Source organism: Nematolebias whitei, chromosome 10, assembly GCF_014905685.2.
Source record: "Nematolebias whitei isolate Nwh7 chromosome 10, NemWhi1, whole genome shotgun sequence".
In the NCBI taxonomy this organism is placed as follows: Eukaryota; Metazoa; Chordata; class Actinopteri; order Cyprinodontiformes; family Rivulidae; genus Nematolebias; species Nematolebias whitei.
The window spans coordinates 23511929-23524105 of NC_056507.1; the positions used below are offsets into that span (position 1 = coordinate 23511929).

The 12177-nt window shown below is 43.8% G+C and overlaps 1 protein-coding gene and 1 long non-coding RNA gene across 2 annotated transcripts; one reads left to right on the top strand and one right to left on the bottom strand.

Annotated features, from left to right (window-relative positions):
* Positions 1 to 1799: 1799 nt before the first annotated feature.
* Positions 1800 to 2297, bottom strand: LOC119415680. Its single transcript, XR_005187067.1, has 3 exons — positions 2265 to 2297; positions 2117 to 2178; positions 1800 to 1946 (listed from the first exon to the last, which is right to left on the bottom strand). It is a non-coding gene; the product is annotated as an uncharacterized LOC119415680 (long non-coding RNA).
* A 6080-nt stretch (positions 2298 to 8377) lies between these two features.
* pdp2 (putative pyruvate dehydrogenase phosphatase isoenzyme 2) lies at positions 8378 to 11651 on the top strand. The gene is made up of 9 exons (XM_037682844.1): positions 8378 to 8474; positions 8787 to 8949; positions 9040 to 9216; positions 9344 to 9463; positions 9541 to 9827; positions 10322 to 10427; positions 10511 to 10747; positions 10840 to 11139; positions 11242 to 11651. The coding sequence occupies exons 2-9, from the start codon at positions 8869 to 8871 to the stop codon at positions 11515 to 11517; spliced, it is 1584 nt and encodes a 527-aa protein (XP_037538772.1). The 5' UTR covers positions 8378 to 8474; positions 8787 to 8868; the 3' UTR covers positions 11518 to 11651.
* Positions 11652 to 12177: the final 526 nt, after the last annotated feature.

Here is a 12177-nt window from a genome sequence, read left to right on the forward strand (position 1 = left end):
TGAGCCCGCTTCCTCCACCTCCACTTCTTTGTGGCGCATGTTTTAAAATGCTCTGCAGCATGAGTCCTTATAAAACCTTCTGTTGCTGCAGCATACCCATTCATGATTCCATCTGCATTTGCAAAAAAAAAACAAAAAAACACAAAAACACAAAAAACAAATGAGTAATTAGTAATATGCAAAGGCAATCTGGAAAATGCACAATGTCTTGCTGGGGCCTCCCCTAATACTGGATTAATAATTAAAAAAAAAACATCCCTGCAAATATTCATAGTTGGCTTTGAATTTTTTTTGCCAATCACTTCACACTTGTCTCTGTACAATGTCCACTTGCTTTACTAACACACATTTATTTATCATTTATTAACGTTTATTTAACCAGGCAAATCTCATCGAGATCACATATCATTTTCAAGGGAGGCCTGGGCCTGAAGCCAGCCTAACATGCATGTTTTTGATCTGTGGGAGGAAACCGGAGTACCCGGAGAAAACCCACGCAAGCACCGAAGAACATGCAAACTCCACACAGAAAGACCCCAGGTCCAACCGGGGATTGAATCCAGGACCTTCTTGCTGTGAGACAACAGTGCGAACCACTGAGCTGTCATGCTGCCAAAATGGATTAGAGATACCAAACCTTTTCATATCTATGGGGTGCCGTTTGTAAAGTTACAAAAATTAACAGCAATATTTTGGTTTAGAGAAAAAAGTTATTTTCAAAGTCATATTTTCACCATGTTTTTCATACATGTATAGTTCCAAATTAAATATTTAATTTAAAAGCTAAATATTTAGTTTACAAAACTACTTAACTTGCAAGTAAAATATTTAGTTAGTGAACTAAATAAATTTAGGTGCAAATTAAATATTTAATTTCCAAACCTAACATTTAATTTCCAAAATAAATATCTAATTTGCTAACTAAATATTTAGCCAATCATTCCATTTGTCAACAGGAAACATGGGCTTACCTTTAATTGCTCTATAAATCTTGGTTATTTCCAGAGACTTTTTCTCATGTTTCTCTTTCCCCTTCATAATGAATTTGGCCATTAATGAATTGGTGAAGAGCCTAAAAAACAATAAATTACAATTATGAATCAATATGAATATATGGATGATAATATACAATTATTGAACTCCATGTGGAGTGGCTTACAGATGGTTAGTGGGTGGGTGCTGTGCGGTTTGTATAAAAAGGGAATTGTGAGAGCGTGTGTTTGTGTGTCGATACATACCTATCAAGAACTTTGTAGACAAAGTCCTTGGTGTCCTTTCCACCAATTCTGGAAATCTGCAGAACCTGTTGGAATAAATCCATGACACAGTTGACTGACACTTGACACAGGTGAACCGAACAGTGTTTGATTGTACTGCGTTATGCTAGGCTTTCTTCCAGACTTGTAAAACCTACCAAGGTAGCAAATGTTTTGGAGTCACAGAGGCGCTCCTCCTCTCTCTCAAAATCATCCAGGGTCTCCATCCTCTTAATCGGCACAGCTGAAGAGGTGGGATGTACATGGTGTAGGCGATCGCCGAGGTCAATCAATAAGCTGAATACTTTTCTCTGAAACACTGGAAAAAAAAAAAAAAAAAACACACATTTTTTAATTACAATGGTTATCCAACAGCAAGGTAGCTGGTTGACTTTTTTTTTTTACAAGTGTCTCACTGCTATCTGATACTTACCATCCTGAGGCAATGGGAATGCCCATCTTCCAATGTCTGATCTGGAAGTGGCGTTGTTGTGCCCGGACCTCGACCTACAGATGTCATCACTGTGCCTGTGCCTCGACCTAGAGATGTCTTCGTGGTGCCTGGATCTTGATCTAGAGATGTCTTCGTGGTGCCTGGATCTTGACCTAGAGATGTTTTTGCGGTACCTGGATCTTGATCTAGAGATGTCTTCGCGGTGCCTGGATCGGATGATGGATCCACTGCCAGACCTAGTACCATTTCAATTTATTATAATTACTTCCACATTGTATCACTGACATATTACAAGACCATGTCATAACACAAATACAAATGAACCATTACTGGAGGGCCAACAATAAGGACTCGGAACAACCAGAAGAAGTCGTTAATGATTTGGTGCCATTTGCCGTTTCTTTACCTTGCCGTGAGAGCCATTTCGAATGTCATCACTGGCAGCACTTCGTACTGTATGTCGGGATCCTGAAAAAATAAAATTAATTTTAAAAGTTTTTATTTCGCAAGGACTGATAAAATAAACAATGGTTTAAAGTGTAATCTATTCTCACTGGGCGTTGACAGGTTCTTGCGCTGAGGCGCTGTGCGTGCATGTTGAGGACCTAAAAACAAAAGACTATTCAGTGAAGCAAAATAATTAAGATGAAGCAAAAAGGTGAGCATTAGCTGTCCTCGAGGACCAACGCTCCACAAAGCCAGACAAGCCTTAAAAAACAGTCTGTGTGTAAATCATTACCAAAGAGGACTGGATTGGTGGAGCAAGAAAAAAAAATAACTAAAAAAAGTGACCTCATAAGTACTCACTAGCTTTGTTCGGTTGGATAGTGTCCTGAACGGTAGGGATCTTCTGTGGAGGTGTTGGACAGTTCAGCAGCTGGACACCTATACAGGTGATTTAAAGAAAAACAAGCATGCACATTTTAAATAAAAAGGCTTACTAAAAAGGTCATTACTGTTGAAAGTGGAATTAAAAATCTACAGAGAACCATTACCTCTGAGGCTCTCTTCTTCATCAGAAGAAGTTAATTCTGCAAAAAGGTTCACAAACATTGATGTTAAAAAAAGTTTTAAACTCAATTATTGTCAGCAGATTACAAATGTATAAATCACTTGAGAATGACAAACACACCGCTTACAAAACCCTCCGGAGCTGCTTTTTTAGTGCGACTCCTTTTTGATTTTGTCACCATGTCCTGGTCTTCCTCATCCTCCTCCACCTGACTAGTCAGGTTGTAATCAGTGTTGCCAGATCTCGCGAGAGAAACAAGCAACCCGCTCTATGAAAACAAGCCCAAAACAAGCAACCGGCTCTTAAAAAAAGCCCCCCCCAAAAAAGCCCAACTGGCAATCCACCATTGTGTAAAACAGAGGCCGATGTCTCTTTAAAAGCAAAGACACACATGAGCCAACTCAAACAGGTCAAGTGTGAAACCATCTTCTCTCCTTGTCCTTCTTGCTTCCCCATCAGGTCTGTTCATCTGTAACACAACACTTTGACACATCTCCCATCTGAGGTCGAATCCATTCTTTAAGTGTGCTCTCTTTCTTCCATTCCTTATATTTTTTTCCATATTTTCCCCACTAACTGGAGCTCATGGTCTCTTCACTTTGGGCTCTCTGGTGGCTGCGGGCGGCTACTGCATGGCTGCTTGCTGTGTTGTGAAAAGACGAGTGACGACACAAGTGTGCGCCTCCTCGCCAATTTGGGCGGGAGCGATAAACAGGAAACGGGGGCGAAGATGGGACAATCTACCTGCCACTCGTCTTTTGCTTTATTGTGCGGAGATGGGAGATAATCAACTAGTTTCACTCGGAAATAAAGTCAAGCCCAAATAAGCTGCTTCATGTACAAAAACAAGCCCAAAAAAACGCAAACCGCGACTCACAAGATTTGCAAGCGACTTTAGAAAAAAACAAGCCCAAAGTCGCTTATAATAAGCAAACTTGGCAACACTGGTTGTAATTCTCACACTCACGACGTTTAGCTAAAGTGAGAGAAAAAAAAGTGATTGGTTGGAACATGATCACGCGCTACTCCGCCAATCCAATCATAATGCTCGGGTTCCGAAGCTAGCGAATACAATTCTTCTTCGTGTTTTTTATGGCAGAAAGCAAACAACTTCACAAGTACCGCCACCTACTGAAAATTAATGTGTTACCTCCGTAATTCAACGCAGAATAAAATTGAATCATAATAACAATAATAATAACAATAATAACGATATTCTTCAAATAAATAATAAGGTAACTACTAAAATTTGTAAAAAAAAAAAAAAAAAAGAATAGAGGAAATGCATGTTAAAAAAATGATGTCTATATGACCTCCAAGTCTGATGTTATATTGACGTACAAATGCGGTCATGGTTAGACATCCAAAAGTGGACCTTGTTTGCACGTCGGGGGGTGGCGTCCAGAATTGGTCTTCGACCAACGGACCCAATATAGACGTAATCTGGACGTCCGTTAGACGTCTAATGTTTAGTGGGCAGTGACGAGTCTCGCCTCCAGCGAGAGCGGCGCGCGTCCCACCAGAGAAAACGTGTGCTCCCGCGGGGCTCGCAGCCTTCACTCCAACAGCATGGCGTAGATGAAGTCGCGCTCTTCGCCTCTCAGCGTTCGCACAGCGACGTCGAACGCGCGCCCCCATGGCGTCATCAGCTGTCACACACTTCGCCTCAGCACACACCGGCCCACCTGGACATGAAGGTGTGTCCGCGGTCCGAACGCAGCGCACGGGCACGTTCAGAGCCCTTTCGAGGAAGCCTCGCCTTGGGTCACGCGGAAAACATTCCCGCGACACATGGCAGCGGTCGGGGCGGCAGACTGGATGACATCTGTACAAAACATGACGCATCACTTAAACGCACGTCCACTCCATGAATGTTACGCGGAGTGGCTAAAAACATGCTCGCCAGATGGATGGCCAGGGTGTTATGCAAAGGTTACACGTTGCAGTTTGCAACCCGATCCCCTCCGTTCAAAGGAGTTTTAGAGACGGTCCTGTCATCACCAGACCAAATCTCATCCCTAAATGCAGAAGTCCAAGAGCTTCTGATAAAAGGAGTAATCTCCAGGGTTCCCAACTGAGAGGAAAACACAGGGTTTTACTCACGTTACTTCCTGGTTCCCAAACGGACCGGAGGGATGAGACCGATTTTGGATCTGTCAGCTTTCAACAAGGCGATCATGGACAGACCGTTTCACATGTTGACCACCAGACAGCTGTTGGACAACATCCAGAGAAACGACTGGTTTGTTTTTGTCGACCTAAAAGATGCTTATTTTCACATACCGATCATCCCAAAACACAGAAAATTCCTGCGTTTCTCCTTTCAGGGGATGAAGTATCAGTACAACAGGCTGCCGTTCGGGTATTTCCTCGCACCTTGTACGTTCTCAAAGTGTGTGGAGACAGCCCTGCATCCGTTACACAGAGCAGGGATGAGAGTTTTGTTTTACCTGGACGACCTGCTGCTGCTGTCATGCTGGTTTATTACACATGAGACGCCTCCAGAGGTGGTTTGCGCGTCTGCGTGTGGACCCAGTAAAACAAAAGAGACGGATGATCACTGTTCCTCCCTCCGTGAGAGCAGACCTCCGACACTGGGGAAACACCCTGGTTCTGTTGGAGGGAGTCTCCGTCAGCAGACCCACATCACACGTGTCAGTCTTCACGGACGCGTCGCTGTCAGGCTTGGGGGGGACATGCCTATCTCAAGCAGTAGGGGCGCTGTGGCCCCATCACACTTCAGCCCACATAAATGTTTTGGAGTGTCGCACGGTGCTGAACGTGATTCAACACTTTGCTCCCGTGCTACAGAATCAACACGCGTTGATTCACACAGACAACAAGGTGACTGCTGCGTACATAAACCGACAGGGGGGTGTGCGCTCAGCCCAGATGTTACACATTGCGCGAAAGCTACTGTGTTGGGCTCACCAAAACCTGCTCTCCATCAGAGCAGTTTACATACCTGGTGTTCTGAACAAAGGGGCAAATGTGATGTCCAGGGGCGGTCCACGTCACGGGGACTGGACTCTCCACCCGGACCTGATGACTCAGACGTGGCAGACATTTGGCAAAGCAGCTGTGGACCTGTTTGCGACACGAGAGAACGCTCAGTGTCAACTATGGTTTTCTCTGAGCCCGCGAGACGAACCACCACTGGGGATGGATGCATTTGCCCACAGCCCATGGCCCAAAACGCTTCTGAACGCGTTTCCTCCACCTCCTATGATTTTACGGTTCCTGAACCGAGTTCAGGAGGAGGGATTGACAGCTCTCCTGGTAGCCCCCGAGCGCGTGAACACACCATGGTTCCCAGTCCTGCAACGCCTACTGTCAGGGCGCCTGTGGAAACTGCTGTGGAGGGAGGATGCTCTCCTCCAGGCAGGAGGAGCGATCAGGAGTTACCCAGAAATAGGCCAGCACCTGTGGGTCTGGCCGCTGAGCGGTTCCGCTTAGAGAGGATGGGTCTCCCACAGGATGTAGTGCGCACAATCCAGGATTCATGTGCTGCATCTACCACAGCGCTGTACACATCAAAGTGGACAGCTTTTCAGCGCTGGTGTACAGACAAAGGTGTAGAGGCCATCTCATGTCCATTAGGCGGCGTGCTGTCTTTTCTACAACAGCTGATGGACAGAAATTTGGCGTCCAGCACGATTAAAACGTACGCTGTAGCCATCTCTTCCTGCCACGAAGGTTTCGGAGACAGAACAGCTTTTAATCATCCGCTGATGAAGTGTTTTCTAAAAGGTGTACAGAGACGCAGGCCTGTTTCACACCCACTTGTTCCACAGTGGGATTTAACGCTGGTCCTGCAGGTCCTGATCAAAGCTCCATTTGAGTCTTTGGATCAGTTTCCACTTAAATTCTTGTCTCTTTAAACAGCCCTGCTGCTGGCTTTAACATCCGCTAAGAGGGTGAGTGATTTATCTGCCCTCTCTGTCGCTCCGTCATGTCTCAGAATTCAGGCTGACGGCAGCTCAGCTGATTTAAGACCAAACCCAGCTTTTATGCCTAAAAACATCACGAGCTCCTTTAAATCAAGAGCGATATCGTTGGAGGGGTTTTTCCCTCCCCCCCACAGATCAAAAGAAGAAGCATCTTTCCATCTTCTCTGTCCGGTGCGGGCATTGACGTGTTACATAGCTGTAATGCGCCAAACTCAACATTTGTTTGTGCATTATAGAGATGCACCTGCAGGTCGCCCGTTATCCACCCAGCGCTTGTCACACTGGCTGTGTGAGGCCATTTCTGAAGCCTACAGAGCATCATATTTAGAGCCTCCTGTCAGCCTCAGAGCACACTTGACCAGGGGTATCGCATCTTCGACTGCCTTGTATAATGGTATAACAATGCAGGATATTTGCACTGCGGCCGCGTGGTCAACACCCTGCTCATTCATTCGCTTTTATCTGCGTGATGTGACGGCCCGTTCCATGACACATTCTGTCCTTAGTGTTCTAACAGAATGAATATTGTTGTTTTCATGGAACTCTGTTTAAGCTCACATCTGTCTGCATGCTTCACAGTGTGAGATGTGTTACAAGTTGTGTCTGTTATTTTGGTTCTATTGTCACTAATCAGTTCATGACTATTGTTACCAATCAGTTCATTTGATTAATAATCAGTTCATTTGTTATTATTAATCTGTTTATACTGTTCAGCCATGAATCAGTTGGTTCATCCCCCCCCCCCCCCCTTTTTCAACATCTTCCCTCCCCATTGAAATTTTCCGGGGCGTTCATGTTTTTCAGAACGCATAGTTACAAAACATGCGTCTGTGCATGGTACACATAACTACACAATGCATAATTATGCACATGGGGAGCCGAGTGACAAGACGTTTTTTGGGCAAGCTTCTGCTTCATACGGTGTTCGAATGGACCCAGTGAGGCGAGGACCACATCCGCTTCGCCCTTAACCCATCAGCGACAGTCTTAAAGGGCGAAGCCTATACGAAATAGAACGTTGGTTACATACTGTAACCCCAGATTCTATGAGTATAGGCGTAGCCCTTTAAGCGTCGGGCCTCACTGGCTCCTGAATGGCTGAAGAAAAAATAAAGCTATTTGGGAGCCGATTACCCGCTCTTAATGTAACTTATACGGATCGGGTGGGGCCCACACAGCAGGTGGGCGTGGACTAAATTTTTTCAGTGTGATGCTTCGCATAATGGTATAAACCCATCAGCGACAGCCTTAAAGGGCTACGCCTATACTCATAGAATCTGGGGGTACAGAACGTAACCAACGTTTTTTTTTCCCCACCCCCAATTTATCTCCGTTCACACACTAGTTCAGTATGTGGCGGTAATGCACCTTCACAGTTGGTCTTCCAACCGCCATAAAACGATACAAGAAGAATAAAACTGCGTTTCAAAGGAATAAAAAACATCTCCCGCCTGGAAACGGCAAGTATACAAGGATACCTTCGTCTAATCAGGTGTAGTACTTTAATAATTACAAAAAAAGGTTAAAAACAAAACGTGTTTTTTTTTTTTAGTAACGCCTTGTTTTCTTTCGTCCAATCAGATGTGGCTCTTGAGATACGCCTTTCTTTGGGAACGCCTAATTCGTTTTTCGGAACGAATATTTTGTCTGCCGACGCTGAACATGAGGAACGTAACGTCGTCTGCTACTGACGTCACACGTCGTTGCACGTAGCTGTCATGTTTACAGTAACGGTGTGTGTTTTGGACGGACTTTGATTCCTTCGTAAATGACAGTTTGCACGCATTCCGTTTTGATATAAGGTATTTGATATATGCTATATATACATTATTTGTATGTGTTCATAAATGGTTAGTTTGGATACAGATTAAGGATTTACGAAAAGTTAATAGAGATGGCATGCTAGCGTTACATGCTAGCAACGTTATCTGTAACTCGTGGGCACATCGAGCGTACACAAAAAAACAAACATAACGAGACACAACTTTTGGTAAACTGCAGAGCCACTTTGAAGTTGGCTAACCAAAGCCCAACTTGATTTATTTATTTATTTATTTGTATGGGGGGAAGGGGATTCTTGTAATCATACACTAAAGGTAGTTTCCTTTTTACAGCTCTGAATAGTACGGTGGCCGACAGGTACAAAAAGTGATCACGCTGCACAGCACCCTGTAACACAACAGCGCTACAGTAGCGATGTATGGACGTGTGTACGCCAGCATTCTCCAGAAAGCCTCAAGTTATAGACAGATAGTTTATTCCACAGCTCCATTCCAGGTTAGTAATCAGACTTCTTTGTTTGTCAATTAAGTTACAACACATCATGCAAACATTTAAATTGCTCTGTTTCCATATTCTCTTTTTCAGGCAGCTTATCATTGCTACTTCTCATCGCGGAGTGCCTCTGGATCATACCACAGGTGCAGCTCTGGTGACGAGTCTGGATTCTGGTCTCAAAGTGGGCGACATTTCTCAGCACGGCAGGATCTAGACTTCCAGCAGAGCCAAGTACAGATCAACAGTATTCTTAGAAGCAACGAGCAGGTATCTGATTCAACAGAGAGGAGCAAAACTCTTAATATTTGATTGTAAAACATAAAGTAGCCAAGCTAGTTCCTCAGTTAGGATATATATCGGTAATCAGATCTGTGTATGCAAATCTCTGTTTTAGACTGTAAATGTGCCAGAGTTTGATGGCAGGGCACTTAGTGCTGTGAGAAAATTTGAAAGCAACCAGTTACCTGCTAATACACCTAATGAGGACCGTCGCAGCGCAGCCACCTGCTTACAGGTATGCATCTTTTGCTCAGGCTACATGGTATAGCATTTTTACTTCTCTTTAACACATTTTCCCACTTATCTCTCCAGTCAAAGGGCATGCTCTTTGGAGTATTTGATGGCCATGGGGGCTGGGCGTGTGCTCAGGCTGTCAGTGAGCGGCTGCTGTATTACATAGCAGTTGCTATGATGCCAAAGCAAAGCCTGGAAGAGCTTGAGAAGTGCATGGAACACAGCAGACCTGTTCCTCCCATCTTACAATGGTATAAACATCATGCAGACTTTAACTATCGTGACTCTGCCTCTCTGTACATAAACCACCTCAGAGTCTTCTGGCAAGATTTACTGGACAATGAGGAGCATGATGCAGGCATGAGGTATGTTAAAATATGGGAATTTCTAAATAGGAGGAATAATTTGAGCTGCTGTGTTCTTTTTTAAAAGCAACTTGTTTCCTTTTATTTGCTTTTTTTAATTATCTGTGTTCTTACCAGTCATTAATGTATTTATGAGTTTAACCATGGATGTTTTATTAAAACAATAGGTAAAGCTGTGAATCTTTACTGTCTTAATTGATTTAATTATGGTTTACTTGTTAATGATTCAGTGTATCCAAAGATGTATAATAATGTATATTTCAAGGTCAAGCAGCCAGATTAGTCTATGTTGCTTTTTTATTTAGTGCTTTAGAAATTAAAACTTCTGTTTTCTCAGTATCAAGCTGCAGTACAGAACTATCTACAAATCAAAACGATCCATTTGGGCCACAAACACACGTATTGTTAAAGTCAGGGGCCACAAAAGTCCACAAGTCCCAGCACATCCTTTTCATGGGTTAATGGCACAATAACAACTCCTCATTTTCTTCCAGTCCTCAGGATGCTTTGCATTGTGCTTTCAAACGACTTGACACAGACATCTCTTTGGAAGCTCAAGTCCCTCTTTCCAATGACTTGTTAAAAAGTACAGCCATCCAGGTAATGACCTGCAACATGTTTTTATGCCTTCATGTGTCTCAGGTCACACAGTCTTAATAGTGCATGCACCATTGTATCTCCAGGTTGCGTTTGCTGGGTGCACTGCCTGCGTGGCCCATGTGGGCATCAACGGGATCCACGTGGCGAACGCTGGAGACTGCCGCGCAGTTTTAGGTGTGCAAAACGAGGACGGTTCGTGGAGCGCTTTGCCTCTTTCTGGAGACCACAACTCACAGAACCATGCTGAGGTGGAACGAATCAAAGCCCAGCACCCGCCTTCAGAGAGAGACACTGTGGTCACAGATGACAGACTGCTGGGGGTGAGTTATTGTCTCTGACCTGTAAAACAGGTCGAGTGTTATTTATTTATTTATTTTACCAGTTTAACCCTTTACCTGTTACTTGCTTTCAGGTTCTGATGCCCCTGCGTGGATTTGGTGATGTGAGATTCAAATGGAGCCGTGAGCTGCAGCAGAGCATTTTAGCCAGCATGGAATCTGGGGTGGACCTTGACTCTCTCAACTTGTATCAGTACATACCCCCTTACTATCTAACACCACCCTATCTGGACGTGACCCCTGACATAACCTACCACAAGCTGAGACCCCAGGACCGCTTCCTGATCCTCGGGACTGACGGCTTGTGGGATGAACTGGGAAGTGAAGAGGCGGTTCGCCTCGTTGGAGAGCACTTGAGTGGAATTCACTTACAGGTTCGTATATGCCAATTTTTCATACCGAACCATATTTTGATCTTGTAAAGATAGCCTTAAAAACATCATCTGATCATCTGTCATGTCTTTTTTTTTTTTCAGGCTCCAGTTTCTCCATCCGAGCGGCAGCTGAAACTGGGTCAGATGCATGAACTCTTGCTTAAACGGCAAGCCCGTGCCTCCCCAGCTCTGGACACCAGTGCTGCCACTCACCTCATCAGACATGCTCTCGGAACTGGGGAGTACGGAGAGCTGTCTCAGGAGAGGCTGGCCTCTATGCTGGCTTTGCCGGAGGACCTGGCTCGAATGTACAGGGACGATATCACAGTTACTGTGGTGAGTCTGAACTACGACCTGGCTAGACCTCACCGCAGTTAGCACACGCTTTGAGAAACGTTCCTAGCACTTAACTTGGTTCAGATCATTGTCAGTGTTGTTCCTGGCTGAAATATACACCCTGTTACATGAACTGATTAATAGATATTTTAGAACGGTTTACAATGTTGTATTATGTGAAGGTAATCCTTCAAATAAATAGAAGTTTTAACCTATGTTATGTATTCATTAAATTAACAAATCAAGCCTTTGTGAAGAAATACGTTCAATGCACTTTGATGCTTACGAGTATTTTGTTTCTCTCTTCTGCACAAACAGTCCACCTGTGCCTTTAGTCCTGTTTACCTTATATTTATGTAAGATATAAAAATGATCTTTAAGCGTAAATTTAAATGTCTTTAATTGACTTTTAATTGTTTCTTATGTGGACAAAAGCTGAAATATTTTAGAATAAACAACTGAAAAAGTATGATTGTTGTTATCATTTATACGTGATGAGATGTTTGGTTTTACAGTTTAGATTGGCCAGTAAATTTCTGCAAAATACAGTTTTGTGCTCTCAAAGCCAAATGTGGGAAACCATGAAGCTATGGGAGAAGTTTTGAAAATAAACGTCTAATATAATAGTTTCTGAGTGTTATTGGAACCAATCTGATCCTCTTGTTTTGAAAATGTTTGCTTTTTCTTCGTGATAAGATTTAA

Coding starts and splice junctions, on each gene's coding strand:
- pdp2 (XM_037682844.1), top strand. CDS start 8,869: ATGTATGGACGTGTGTACGCCAGCATTCTCCAGAAAGCCTCAAGTTAT. Junction 8,950..9,039: donor ATTCCACAGCTCCATTCCAG/GTTAGTAATCAG, acceptor TCTCTTTTTCAG/GCAGCTTATCATTGCTACTT. Junction 10,748..10,839: donor CAGATGACAGACTGCTGGGG/GTGAGTTATTGT, acceptor ACTTGCTTTCAG/GTTCTGATGCCCCTGCGTGG.